The 12,580-nt window shown below is 41.9% G+C and overlaps 1 protein-coding gene across 24 annotated transcripts in view; it reads right to left on the bottom strand.

Moving 5' to 3' along the window:
- The window catches only part of DOCK9 (dedicator of cytokinesis 9), a 172,488-nt gene that overhangs the window by 45,792 nt on the left and 114,116 nt on the right, over positions 1-12,580 (bottom strand). For 12 of the 24 annotated variants that reach the window (XM_048492439.1, XM_048492448.1, XM_048492449.1 and 9 more), the window contains exons 30-35: positions 10,828-10,939; positions 10,520-10,543; positions 8,243-8,421; positions 5,765-5,881; positions 5,509-5,629; positions 2,229-2,362 (exon numbers count right to left, since the gene is read on the bottom strand). In XM_048492439.1, the coding sequence (XP_048348396.1) occupies positions 2,229-2,362; positions 5,509-5,629; positions 5,765-5,881; positions 8,243-8,421; positions 10,520-10,543; positions 10,828-10,939 (687 nt within the window). The remainder of the gene's footprint in view (positions 1-2,228; positions 2,363-5,508; positions 5,630-5,764; positions 5,882-8,242; positions 8,422-10,519; positions 10,544-10,827; positions 10,940-12,580) is intronic. The other 12 variants (XM_048492445.1, XM_048492455.1, XM_048492450.1 and 9 more) reach the window with 1 other exon arrangement.

The raw sequence follows: 12,580 nt of genomic DNA, 5'->3' as shown, positions 1-12,580 counted from the left end.
CTTCCAATCTTCCAAACCTACGTGGCATTCTGCCTGAGGTCAAGCAATAAACCACTAGAAATGGTGAAAGGTAGTCAGAAAGGCTAACACTGTCTTGAAAACATATCAAAGAGCAGGCTTATCAGGCACGAAATCCATATAATCCAAACCTGAGATTTTCAAAAAGGCTAAAGAGAAAGTTTCAAAAGCTCCACATTATCATCAGTTGCTCCACACTGCAAATTAAAGCCTACAGACATGAAGGAAGAAGAAGGCACAAGGTGACAGTTTTGCCATTTAGCTGATGCGGCCAACATGGACATTTGTTTTGTCACAAGTTAATGGCTGTGCCTCCATTATACCAAGAGATTTGATCTCCTTCCCCAAGTGTAAACAGCTGCAAGGGATGGCAGAACTGACACTACACTACATTCAGAGTCTTAATTAAAACAAACCACAGAAAATACTTCTTGTAATGGAAGAGACAGAGCTGCATCAAAATTTCTCTCTGGCAGTGGTGGAACTGTTAATAGTGAAAAATCCACTGTGACACGTTTTTTCTTTGTTGACAGGCAATGGTGGTCTTCATCTCCACTAGTACATAATGCGTGAGCAGAATGCCTTCTGAGGAGTTTCTCCCTCTGCCACATGAAGGCACGTTAAGGACAAGAAGAAAACATTAAACCATTTTGTGACAAGCACAGGCACCAACCTCTAAGAAAATAAATCCTTAAAAATATGCCAAGTAAAGGCAAATCCAACCAAGCACCAATTAAACACAGCTCAAGGTTCTTGGAATCTTCGCCATTACCAAACAGCCATGGAGAAAATTTCTGTTTAAAAATAATTTTCCCTGAAAGGGCATCCGGATATACTGAATTAAAACAATGTGGCTCAGGTTTCTCCCTTCAAACATACAGAGAGATAAAACCAGACAAGATGTGGCATATGAGTTCAAAGGAAGTATCCGTACTTGTTCACTGAATCAGCAGACTATTGCTCTGTGTAAGGCAATGCTGACTCAAGATCTGAGATCTCTCAAAACGTTTTACTGAATGAGAAAGCACTAAGAGTGTTGTCTTTTCTCAATAAAAATCTGTTCTCTCTCACTGCTTGATGTTAATTCTAATAGGAACACACAACATACCATTCAGTTGCACAGAAAGGAGAGATGTTTGTTTTAAACTAAAACAGTGTGCACAGATGAGAAGAGTTAAGCCCTGTTTCCTCCCACTATTGCTGTCTGGAACGTAATACATTTTTTTTGCTGGCCATACATAATGTTAGAAGAAGAATAGTGTCCTGCATTGGCCCCAGCAAAGTACTATTAGCCCTTCCTGAGGCCACCCCCTGCCCAAAAGCTCAGAACCCAATTTTCCATGGTGACAGACAATGGTGGATGAAGTTAGGTCAAGGAGCAACAACCACAGGCAAAGACAGCCTGAAGATGGGGGTTGGGGGGTGGGCAGTCCTGCAGGGGACAGAAAAGACAGCAGTGGTGTGGCAGCTTGTGGTGAGTGTGCCCAACTGACAAGAAGGCAAGACTCAGTGGCTCTCACCAGGAAGCCAGTGGGCCTTGGAGTCTGAGAGCAGTGTCAGGGCAGGGTGTAAGAAGCTTGGTGTGGGAGGTGGGGCAGAGTCAGCTACTCCAGAGAGTCCACCTGCTTTTAACCACTGCACCACACTGGCTCTTGCGAAGTCATGTTAGGGGTCATATTTACCATGTATATCTTAAATGTATACCAAATTAATATTGCTCTTGTTCCATTTTTAAAATTTTTTATCAGCGTCTTGTTTACCTTAGGCTTGGTTGGGTTTTATATTCAAACTGAATTCAATCCAATCAACATTCCTACTGGTACCTGTGAAGGGAGCAAGTGGGAAAGTGCCAAACCCAGGGTAATATCCAGTGAGGCAAAGATTTCAGAGTATTCTCCCCAAGGAATGTCACAAACGGATCAGCTTCCCTTGACGGCATGCTCTTTGTTAAAACTATTCTGTTATACATCACTTGAGGATCCTGGGGGAGGACAAGCTCCCTCACATGTTAATCTATGCCTTCTTGCGTGAATGAGAATGTTAACTTTGTCTCTTGTAATAGAGAGGACAATATAAGCAGTGGGGTTGATTCACATCATAGATGAACTATAGGAACAGTTTTAGAAAACACCAGTTTTTCTGACATCAGGCATACAATTACAACAATAAAACTAAAATTACAGACACATATGTACAAAAGAAATTCTTACCTTATCAAGGGAGTTACTCTTTTCACTGTGTTTTTCTGGAAGACTATTTCCTGAGTCAGTACTTATAAGAGAGCCTCTTGAGTCTGCATTTCTCACACAATTAACATTTGGTGTGGAAGAGGTATATGGTGATGCTGAAAAGGAGGATAGGAGAAGTGGGATGCATTACAGTCTGTATTACAGTGACAATCATTCTAGAATAACCTGGCAAGGCATTCCCACAACTAAGCTTTCTCCAGACACCCCATAACATGGAACAGAGCTCAGTTTTATGAATGGGATTCAATTCATATTCAACAGATAGCCTGTCTGGGGAAGGTGGTGAAAGTATCAGGTAGATTGCAAGAATTAGGCTTGTGGAAAAGGAGAAATAAACAGTGTTGAACTTACCTGTAACTGTTGTTCATCAAGTGGTCTTCTGTGCAGGCACACATTGGGATTATGCATGTGCAGGCCAGCTGCAAAAAAGATTTCCAAAGCTTTCTAGTAGATTAGGAGTGCCTCTCCTCCTTCTGGCTTTCTTGCCAAAATGAACACATGACCAGAAGGAGGGGTGCAACTCCCTCAGTTCTCTCCATGCCACTACTGGAGATCCCAAGAAACTAAAGTTCCAAGGAGTTCACAGCGGGGCAGGAGGGAGGTATATGTGCCTGCACAGAGGACCATTTGATGAACAACAGTTGTTTAGCATCCCGTACTGACATTCACCCAGAACTATCTTATAACCGAGAATGGGAACTTTCTAAATGTCCCTGCTGAGATACATGCAGGAATGTGGCAAAGAAAAACAAACCTCTGTTGGAGAGAGGTGTGATATGTAATGTGGCATTGAGCAGCCATGCACTCTGGGATAGCTTCTACCAGACCACAAGGGCAAGCAGTGTGAGGATGCTGACCAGTTGTTCTAACAAACTGAACCAAAGAAAAGTCATTCCAGATGTGTAGGAAGTGCACAGATGTTTGGTACCAGAAACAAGTGTGTGGATAGCATTGTGGCCATGAGGACTGAGAGACAATCCCTGGTAGTAGCAGTATGACCAACTCATTTGCAAAGACCCAGAACCACTGGGAGACACATGCCCACAGCAGGGTTCCCACATTATAAAAAGTGAGGCATCTGAGAGGACACTGACTTCTAGAGGCTCAGAGTCAAAAGGAGTGCCCTGAGAAAAATGCAGAGTTTCTGTCACCCCAAACAATGTTCATAAACTCTGTCTCAGAAGAAAGGAAAACCCCCAAATCTGGACACCCCAGAGGGTTGAAATATACACCAAAAACAACATCTGTCAAGGTGTCACCTGCAGGCATCTAAAAATGCCAGAAACTGCAGCTGGGGAAGCCAGAAAAAAACTAACCAACTTGGAAGAATAAGAACTGAGTAAAAACTGAGAAAGACAAAAACACAATTCGTAGTGTTAAAAGAGTACACCAGGAAAGAATCAGCAACTAATGCTCAACAGAGGAGGAAAAACAATATAGCAGCTTCACATTAACCATCCTAATCTTCATATGTTTTGTAAAGCCAGTGTGGTGTAGTGGTTAAGAGCAGGTGGACTCTAATCTGGAGAATCTGAACTCTAATCCGGGTTTGGTTCTCCGCTCTTCCACCTGAGCAGCCAGAAAAGGTTTGTTCACTCAGCCACAGTTAAGCCTTTCAAATCCTTCTTTAAATGTAGTTTATTCTTCATTGGAATGACTCTTGATGAGAGAAACTAGTTACCTCAGCCCAAGAATGAGGTGAGGACAAACACAGAACAGCAATGGAGATCTTCTCTTTGTAGTGGCAAAAAGAGAACTGAGGGTGTAGCACCCCTCCTCCTGATCATGTGATTGTTTTGGCGGGTAAGCGCCAGAAGGAGGAGGGGTGACCCTAGTCTGCTAGAAAGCTTTGAAAATCTTTTCCATGGCTGACGTGCACACACACAGTCCCAATATGGGACTGCACAGATGCCACGAAGATGAACAGTTAGATTCCCCTCTTAACCCTACCAGCAGGATAGGATAACATCTGGATCATAAACGGGATAATCACCATGTCCAGAAAATAACTCTAGCTTGTTTCTCAGTAGTTTTGGTTTCAGGAAGGAAAGTTACTTATCAGCTTTAGACCAGGGGTCCCAGCATGCTGCCTGAAAGTGTACTGGTGTCTGTTGATATCTTTCCTGGTGCCCGCCAAGTGTTCTTAGAAAGTGGGCAGAGCCATATGGGACTTTTGTCCACTGAGTTTCTAATTGACTACTGGCGTCTGATTAGCTGTGCAGAGTTCAAACACACAGCTATAGGAGTGGCTGCCAACACAAAATAAAGATCTTCACTGCAAGATAAGCTGTGTATATGTAAGAAAATATTTTTAAATGGTATGTTCATTCAGGCAACGTTTCCATCTGAACTGCTGAAGAGTTACTATTAGAGTTATGCCTGATCTCAATCCTTGATGTATGTTGTTGGCCCTGCCTCCAAGCACAGTCAGAATTCCAAAGGTGTACCTAGGATCAAAAAGGCTGGGGACCCTTGCTTGTGACCATGAGTAGACCCCCCCCCCCCCGCAGCATGTACTTGGGGAAATGACCAACAAAACAAGGGTAGGGAAGAGAGGAGGGACTGTACGTGGCCAGACAAACCAGGAAAAAGCCAACCCTTGGAAGTGCTACAAGAAGAAGAAGAAGAAGAAGAAGAAGAAGAAGAAGAAGAAGAAGAAGAAGAAGAAGAAGAAGAAGAAAAAGAAGAGATTAGAATGCACTTGCTCCTAACCATTATGCCACTGCTGCTCCTAGCCACCTCACTGCTGCTCCTAGCCACCCCACGATGCCACCTCACAGGTTAAACTCTGTCCCTCAGGAGTATAGCCAGGCCTGTGTCAGGAGCAAAAGGTCTGATGTACTGCTGTTCATCATGAATGCCTAGTGCTGACTACCCTTGTTCTAGACAGTATCATTTTATGCCTTACAATTCCCTCCAAGCAACTTAGGATGATCTAAAAGGATCTATCATCCCCTTTCATCCTCATAAGACATGCAAGAGGTAGACTAGCCTGAGTGAAAACAACTGGCCTATGATCAACCAGTTTCAAAAGCTGATCAGGAATGTGTACACATGTGTTCATAGTATAAGCCACAATACAATATTGGCATTACATTCTAAAGTCCCCTCCACAATTTTATGCAACAGAATATTTACATGCAAAATACAAGATGTTAATGTTCTAAGCAGAATGTATACTGAGGTACTAAAAAGTCAATGAAAGATTAACAAGACGTAGAAATGGTTTCCAAATAATTACCAATGCCTGATATAGCACCAAATAAGTCTTTGTGGAGATTGTTATCAAGCGTGTTCGCTGATTTTTGGGGAGTCATCAATGGATTCGTAGCGGGTAAGCTAACTGTTTCATCTTTAGTACTCTGTTAAGAAACAGACAAAAAATTATATTATTGCATATCCTTTTATATGCTTAATTTGCATGGCAGCATAATATATTTGTGTATCATTAACTGCAACAAAAGCTTAAAGATGTTAAAAAGGAAATATTTACTTACACTGCCAGCAGCATTAATGGGGAAAGGTGAAATATCCTTGACATCAATTCGATGGGCATTTTCTATCAGTAAACCAAATGTTGGCAGATATAATGTTGCTATTCTTGCTTGATGGCTCTGCAACAAAGCATATTTGCTCTCATTTATGGGAGTGAACCAAGTATATTTCTTCCCTAGAAGATCAGTTCCCACAGAGCTCCAGAAATTCCATATCAGAACCTCTCTTCAGTTTTACACTCACTTCTTGTAGGTATAATAATTTATGTCAAACACGCCTCACAGTAAAAGGTGTGTGTGTGTGGGGGGGGGGGGGGACAACTCTTTTCCACCTTCACTCACTAGACATTTTTTGATATGCCACTCATCACTTGACCTCAAATTACTTTGGGTGGTGACCATTAAAATTCCGAGTGTGACATTCTAATATATTGTTTTACTCATGGCTTCTCTGCCCCCGTGCCTCCCATACCAAGAACATGTGATGGATCCATGGCAAGACATTTAAAAGTACCACTTAATGCCAAACTGGTCTGCCAAAATAGCTGGCCATGGTAGAGTCTGGATGCTTAGATATCTGAAAAGTTAGTACATACAACTAACTTACTGCTTTAATCTCAGGATTTGGGGGAGGGCACAGTCCTTCTTGCCTATTATTTTTCTGGGATACTGTCCTGCAGTATCTTTTCTGCTGGTGGTAAGAGAACTGCATGCGGCAGGCAAAACAGTACAGGTTCAAAAGAGCCCAGTAACACTTGTTCACTGAAACTTCCACAAATAAATCTCTTGACTGTTTTAAGTGGGCCAGGTACATCTTTTGCTATCAAGTCACAGCGGATGTATAGCAACCCCATAGGGGTTTCAAGGCATAAAAAAATTAAGAGGTGATTTGCCATTGCCTGCCTCTGCGTAATGACCCTGGTATTCCTTGGGGATCTCCCAACCAAATACTAGCCAGGGCTGACCCTGCTAGCTTCCGAGATCAGATGAGATCAGGCCAGCCTGGTCAAGGAACTTTTTCAATAGCTTTATGGTTAAAAGAAACAGACACTTCCAAAAACATTGTAGTCCTATGGAAACTGGCATCAAAGACATTGCCATACTGGTTGGTATGTTTTTTGATTCTGGTAATGAACACTTGCTTCAGAACTGTGTGAGCTCTGGTCTATTTAGCTTAGTCTTCCATTGTTCAATGCCTGAACTCCTTACCCACCCTGGAGATCAAGAGTTTAACTCCAATGACACTAAGGCTGTGGTGGCGAACCTTTGGCACTCCAGATGTTATGGACTACAATTCCCATCAGCCCCTGCCAACATGGCCAATTGGCCTTGCTGGCAGGGGCTGATGGGAATTGTAGTCCTTAACCTCTGGAGTGCCAAAGGTTCGCCACCACTGCACTAAGGCATCATACCCAGGTGCAGACTTTCAAAGAGTTCATTGCAGTCTACCACCACTAAGGGGGTCAGGCAGAGGCGTGCCAGGGGGAAAGGCACCCAGGGGAATACCTGCTCAGGGAGCCCCCCCCCCATGCTCCACTTACCTTAGCCGCTGCCTACAGGCCCAGGCAGCCTGGTGGGGGCGAGCCTGCTGCGGGCTGCTTCTCAGCACAGCCCTACCAGGTTGCTCCTTCAGCCAACAGAGACTGGGCTGGGAGCCTGCTGCGGGTCGCTGCTCAGCCCAGTCCCACCAGGCTGCCCAGGACCACTGCTGCCCTCCTCCGGTGGCTGAAGGAGCAGCCTGATGGGGCCGGGCCAAGGGACAGCCCATGGAAGGCTCCCGGTCTGGCTGCTGCTGAAGGATCAGCTGGGCCAGGAGCCTATTGCGGCCTGCTGGGCATCCCCCACATGATCTAATGGGTGGCATCTGGGGGTTAATTGACCACCCACGTCCCTCTGGCAGATGTGCTACCCGAGTCAGGAGAATTTGGACCTCTAGTTTATCTAAATGGAGAACAGAAGTCCAAGGTATCCAGAAATCAAGCCTTGATGGTGGCAGCAGTATGCTACTGATCCTAAGGCCAAGGAAAACTGCAGAGGAAGATGGAAGGGTGCCAGCTGGATCCTTCCCATCAGTTTTTGCTCACTCTTCCAAGAGGTAATGCTGTATGCCAGGCATGTTACACCTGGAGGGGATCTTTACATTGTTGTACCCTCATCATGAGCAGGAATCCTCTTCAACATGCGACTTCTAAGGCTGGTGGAACTTTGGAGAGGGCCTGTGGTTCAGTGGTACAGCACATGATTCATATGCAAAGAGATCCCAAGCTCAGACTCTGGCATCCCCAATGAAAAGGTCTTCATTATAGTTGGTGTTTGAAAAGACCTTCCTCTGCCTAGAAATCCATTGCCAGTCAGAACACATAACAGTGAACTGGGTGACTTTTGCAAATATCCAATACTATACCCTCTTGTATACAAAATGTACATGCCTTAAGCAAGACAGCTGAAAAGGCGTAAACAGAAAAGCTGAAATATACCTACCCTGGAAGCATATCTATCATCAAAAGAATGTTTGATCATCAAATTCTTCAGAACACTGATAGCAATTTGACGGATATCTCTGAATTCTTGCAGTGCGTTTCCCACTTCTCTGAGGAGCAGTCCTACTAAGAAGTGATGTTTGCAAAATTCATCTGATAAGGAATAATCAAGCTGAAGGTCTGGAAGCCAAAACAAAAGCCAGGAGTTGAAGAATGGCATAATTTTAATGCTTGTCATTTATTAGTATAAAAGTCTCAGCACAGGCAGTGTTCTCATTTATATTTGAATTAAAACATGTGTGTCTATGCACAGCTCTGATTCACAGAAACCAGCGCAAAGATCAAAAACACATATGTATGTTCAACTATAAACACAGCAATTCAGTATTTATAGTTCTTCTCTGAGCACATGCCGACTTTAATGAAGATACACATTTTAATGAAGATATGACTGTTAAAAGACATAAATTTCTAAAAAGTAGCTGCGGCCCAAAAAAATTATTCCATGCAGTATGTGCTAACAAGAACAGTGTTTATGCAGTTTGAAGAATACTGCAAACAGCCATACATCCACAGTAGAAAATTCTGCTAAGATCAAGCATGTCGATGACTACCAGCAAAGGGCTAGGTACTAACCAAATGAAACATGCAATTTAGAGGAATCTGTTGGTACGCTGAGGAAATACAGTGGGACTTTTAAAAAGGAAATGAGTAATGACTTCCTCTGTTTTACTGTCATCTTGCATCATTCAAGAGCTGAATACTTGGCTAATGGACTTCTGCTCTGTTGTTAGAAAAACCTGATGCTTGCTCCTAGTTACTCAAATATTCCTAGCAAAACCCACGAAGGTTAAAGAAGTAATACCCCCATGACACTTCAAATCACTTTAGCATTGACTATGGAGCTATACTATATAATGCATTTAGGAAGATGTAAATAGCACTGGAAGACTTAATGGATATACACACTGAATCAACAAGAGGAGGGGAAAATCTCAGCATAAAACACTCCTGTAGTCAGGGACAGCTGTTAAGAAACTGTGAGCAAAATCTTTTGAAGTCTCCAGAGTGTCTTGGATCTTTCTATACATCTGGCTCATTTTATGGATGAAAACTCCATTCTTTGGATTAATTGCACCATTAGGCTGAAAACCCCCAAAATGTATACAATAGGTTGAATGTATAGGGGAACAACGTGATTTTTAAACTGATAATCTCATTTCCCCCCTTCCTACTTTTTAAAAACACTGAATGTGACTGAGGAAGAAAACATGCATTATCACCTACCCAGTTATTTTCAGCAAATCACTCAAAAAAGAGTCTCTAGTTAATGTTGCTCCAATCATGTGTATGATCAACCAGAGCTTATTGACACTGTGGGGCGTGGGGGAGAAATGACTAAAACAGTAGTAGATTCTGACCCATGACAGCCATCAGGAATCAGGAAGCCCAGGAGAAGGGAAATTCATCTGTTCCCATTTCGCAGAATCTGATGAACCCGCCACACACTATCAAATGCTAGCAAGTGGCTTCCTACCAATCAGTACAGTACAGAAGAACTCTAAAGATTAGGAAAGGAAACTGGACCAGAGTAACATATAGAAACTTGTTCATACTGTGAGTTTAGCCCTTTGGCAGAACTGGTCTCTGTGTGGAGATGAAAGGATGGTATGCTAATGGGCTAATTCAGGTCAGTATCTCTCTTCGGGTGGAGATAAAGTGTGATAACATGTGCAGTTCTAACTTGATTAGCAGATGGGTGGGATACAAATACAATGAAAAGGCATGTCAGGGCCCAGAGAGGACTTGACTATGGCCTATAGGAACTTGTGACTGTTTTCTTTTGATAAGCAAGCCATATGTCAAAACACTCTCAAAGGACCCCACGGTTTCAAAGAGCATTCTGTAATGCAACATGGAGAACTCTGTTCAAGAAAACCACATTCAGGTGCCCTGGGACATGGAATTAGTTGTGCAGTTCTTGAGATCCCAACTTTCATGATTACATTTTAAGGCATACACCTATATTACCTTGCTAGCACTAGACTGGCCAACATGAGAGTTCTGAACTGGTTTTCAGATAAATTACAATGACAAATCACATGCAATTTCATTTAGTTCAATATGGTTTAGATAATTTCTTTTAAAAAGTGTTATATATTTGTACACACCACTCTACCGAAGCCCACAAATGGAAATGCTGTGCATTCATTTTTGCATAGATCATTTTTAATGCTAGAAAAACAGTTTAGAAGCAAGCAGTACACTCCACACCTACCTACAGGAGTAGTGCGGGAATCCACTGTTGGTGAAAGGAAGGATAAAACCAGTAAATAGCAGCTTTCTTATTGTTGGGAAAAAAAGTTAATCCAACTTTTGATTTGTCAAAGTTTCTGTTTTCTCCTGTTACTTCCAGCCTACATAGTTTCACAGTATTTCACTGTTACATGTCCGAATGAAAATTATGCAAAGGGGGCAGAACTTCCATTTAACTATATCAGCATATTTCTTTTAACAATATCAGATAAGATTTAGAAGCTTAACTATTTGAATGTCCCGCTAATGTCAATCTCACATTTCAAATACCTTGGTATCTCTGAATTCTGCCCTTTCCAAACGGCATCGGAAGATTCAAAGGAATGTAGTGCTCGTGGTTACACACTACCCGGAGAAATTCAAATTTGAACTCGAAAAGAGTCTGCAAAATACATTTAACAGAGATGAATTTTAATTTTTTTAAAAGCTAGAAAATATATTTTTTTAAAAAGCATAACTTATTCCAGGTCCAAGAAAGTCCCCATGAGCAATGCCATAGGCCTGTGGTGGCGAACCTATGGGACTCCAGATGTTCATGGACTACAATTTCCATCATCGCCTGCAAGCATGGCCAAAGGCTGATGGGAATTGTAGTCCATGAACATCTGGAGTGCCATAGGTTCGCCACCACAGCCAAAGGCAGTTCAACAGCAGCTATTGTTATTTATGTTATCTATAGCCCACATGTCCCACTCAAAACCAGGCAGATTACACACTGTACGTCAATGAAAACAATAGGATGAGACATCTAATAAGCAATACAATATTACTGAAAAACAAACAGATTTACATTTACAGCGATCCCTTCCACACTGCAACTTACCACATCGTGATTTTGACATATTGTAGGTCAGCGTAAGAAATTAAATGAGAATTTTTTGGAAGTTTTGCAGAAGCCACAGAAGAAGTTTAGAAACTCAGAAATTCATAATATATATGTATAGTATTGTATAATATCAACATATTTTATCTCTTAATATCATAAATATACATTAATATAAATATTTTAGCATCAAAATCAAATAAAAAATTCAGACTTCTTCTGAATGAAGGGCGTGCCAAATTTTTTTACGTGGATTCCCAGATTACGGGGGTCCCACACCTTAACTCCCATGATGTGCAAGGGATAACTGTATAAAACAAACTTTTATTCATGTCCCATTTTTCTCCCTAATCAGGACTCAAAGGAGGTGATCACATAATCTTCCCCTCTTCTACTTTATCTTCACAACAACAATCCTGTAATGCAGGTTTGGCTGAGAAATTGAGACAGGACCACAGTCACCGAGGGAGTGTCTGCTGCAGAGCAGGAATCTGAGCAAGAATTCGGAGGTCCCAGTCTGACATCGCACCACTCCAGCTCCTCAAGAGCTAACATGTGCTATCCCAAACATGTGCTAGAGCTCATCCCATCAGACACACCAGACAGACATTATCAAATGTGATCAAGAAAAATACCAAGACCATTCGAAACAGGTGTAACTGACAAGAACATAATCTTTGTAATTTTGCTAAATGAGGTAAGACATATAATAGCTGGAGAATTTCAGAGTCTTCTTGGGATTATTTCAACTCAGCAGCCATGTGCTGGAGCCCCCTTTTTGATCAAGAAAAGTGATCTTTTAGATTAGCAACAGTGTGTTTGTAGGAGACAGAAATGTGCTCTCAACTGCTTACCGAACACTGCCACTTTCAATATCAGATACGTGTCGGAAGCAGTGACCTGCAAACCTTTTCAAAAGTTGAACAAAGCCGAAATGGGATCCTAAGGTTCATTAAGTAATTTCATCTGTTGCAACAGATTTCTATACAAGATATTTTGATAGTACAAGGACAGGCAGCAGCATAACCATTTGTGCAGTCTTATCTGCTTTCTTTCCAAGATAAGACTAATTATTTTCTTAGAAGTAGCAGTATTAGATAATAAATAGGTAACTCATAAATAAATAAAGTTACTGTGCACCCATGTCAGAATGCTATCCAAACATAGAACTCTTCAAGTATAAATTATTTGTTTAATATG

Source organism: Sphaerodactylus townsendi, linkage group LG04 (genome assembly GCF_021028975.2).
Source record: "Sphaerodactylus townsendi isolate TG3544 linkage group LG04, MPM_Stown_v2.3, whole genome shotgun sequence".
Classification (NCBI taxonomy): Eukaryota; Metazoa; Chordata; class Lepidosauria; order Squamata; family Sphaerodactylidae; genus Sphaerodactylus; species Sphaerodactylus townsendi.
This window is presented reverse-complemented; position numbering and strand designations above follow the sequence as displayed.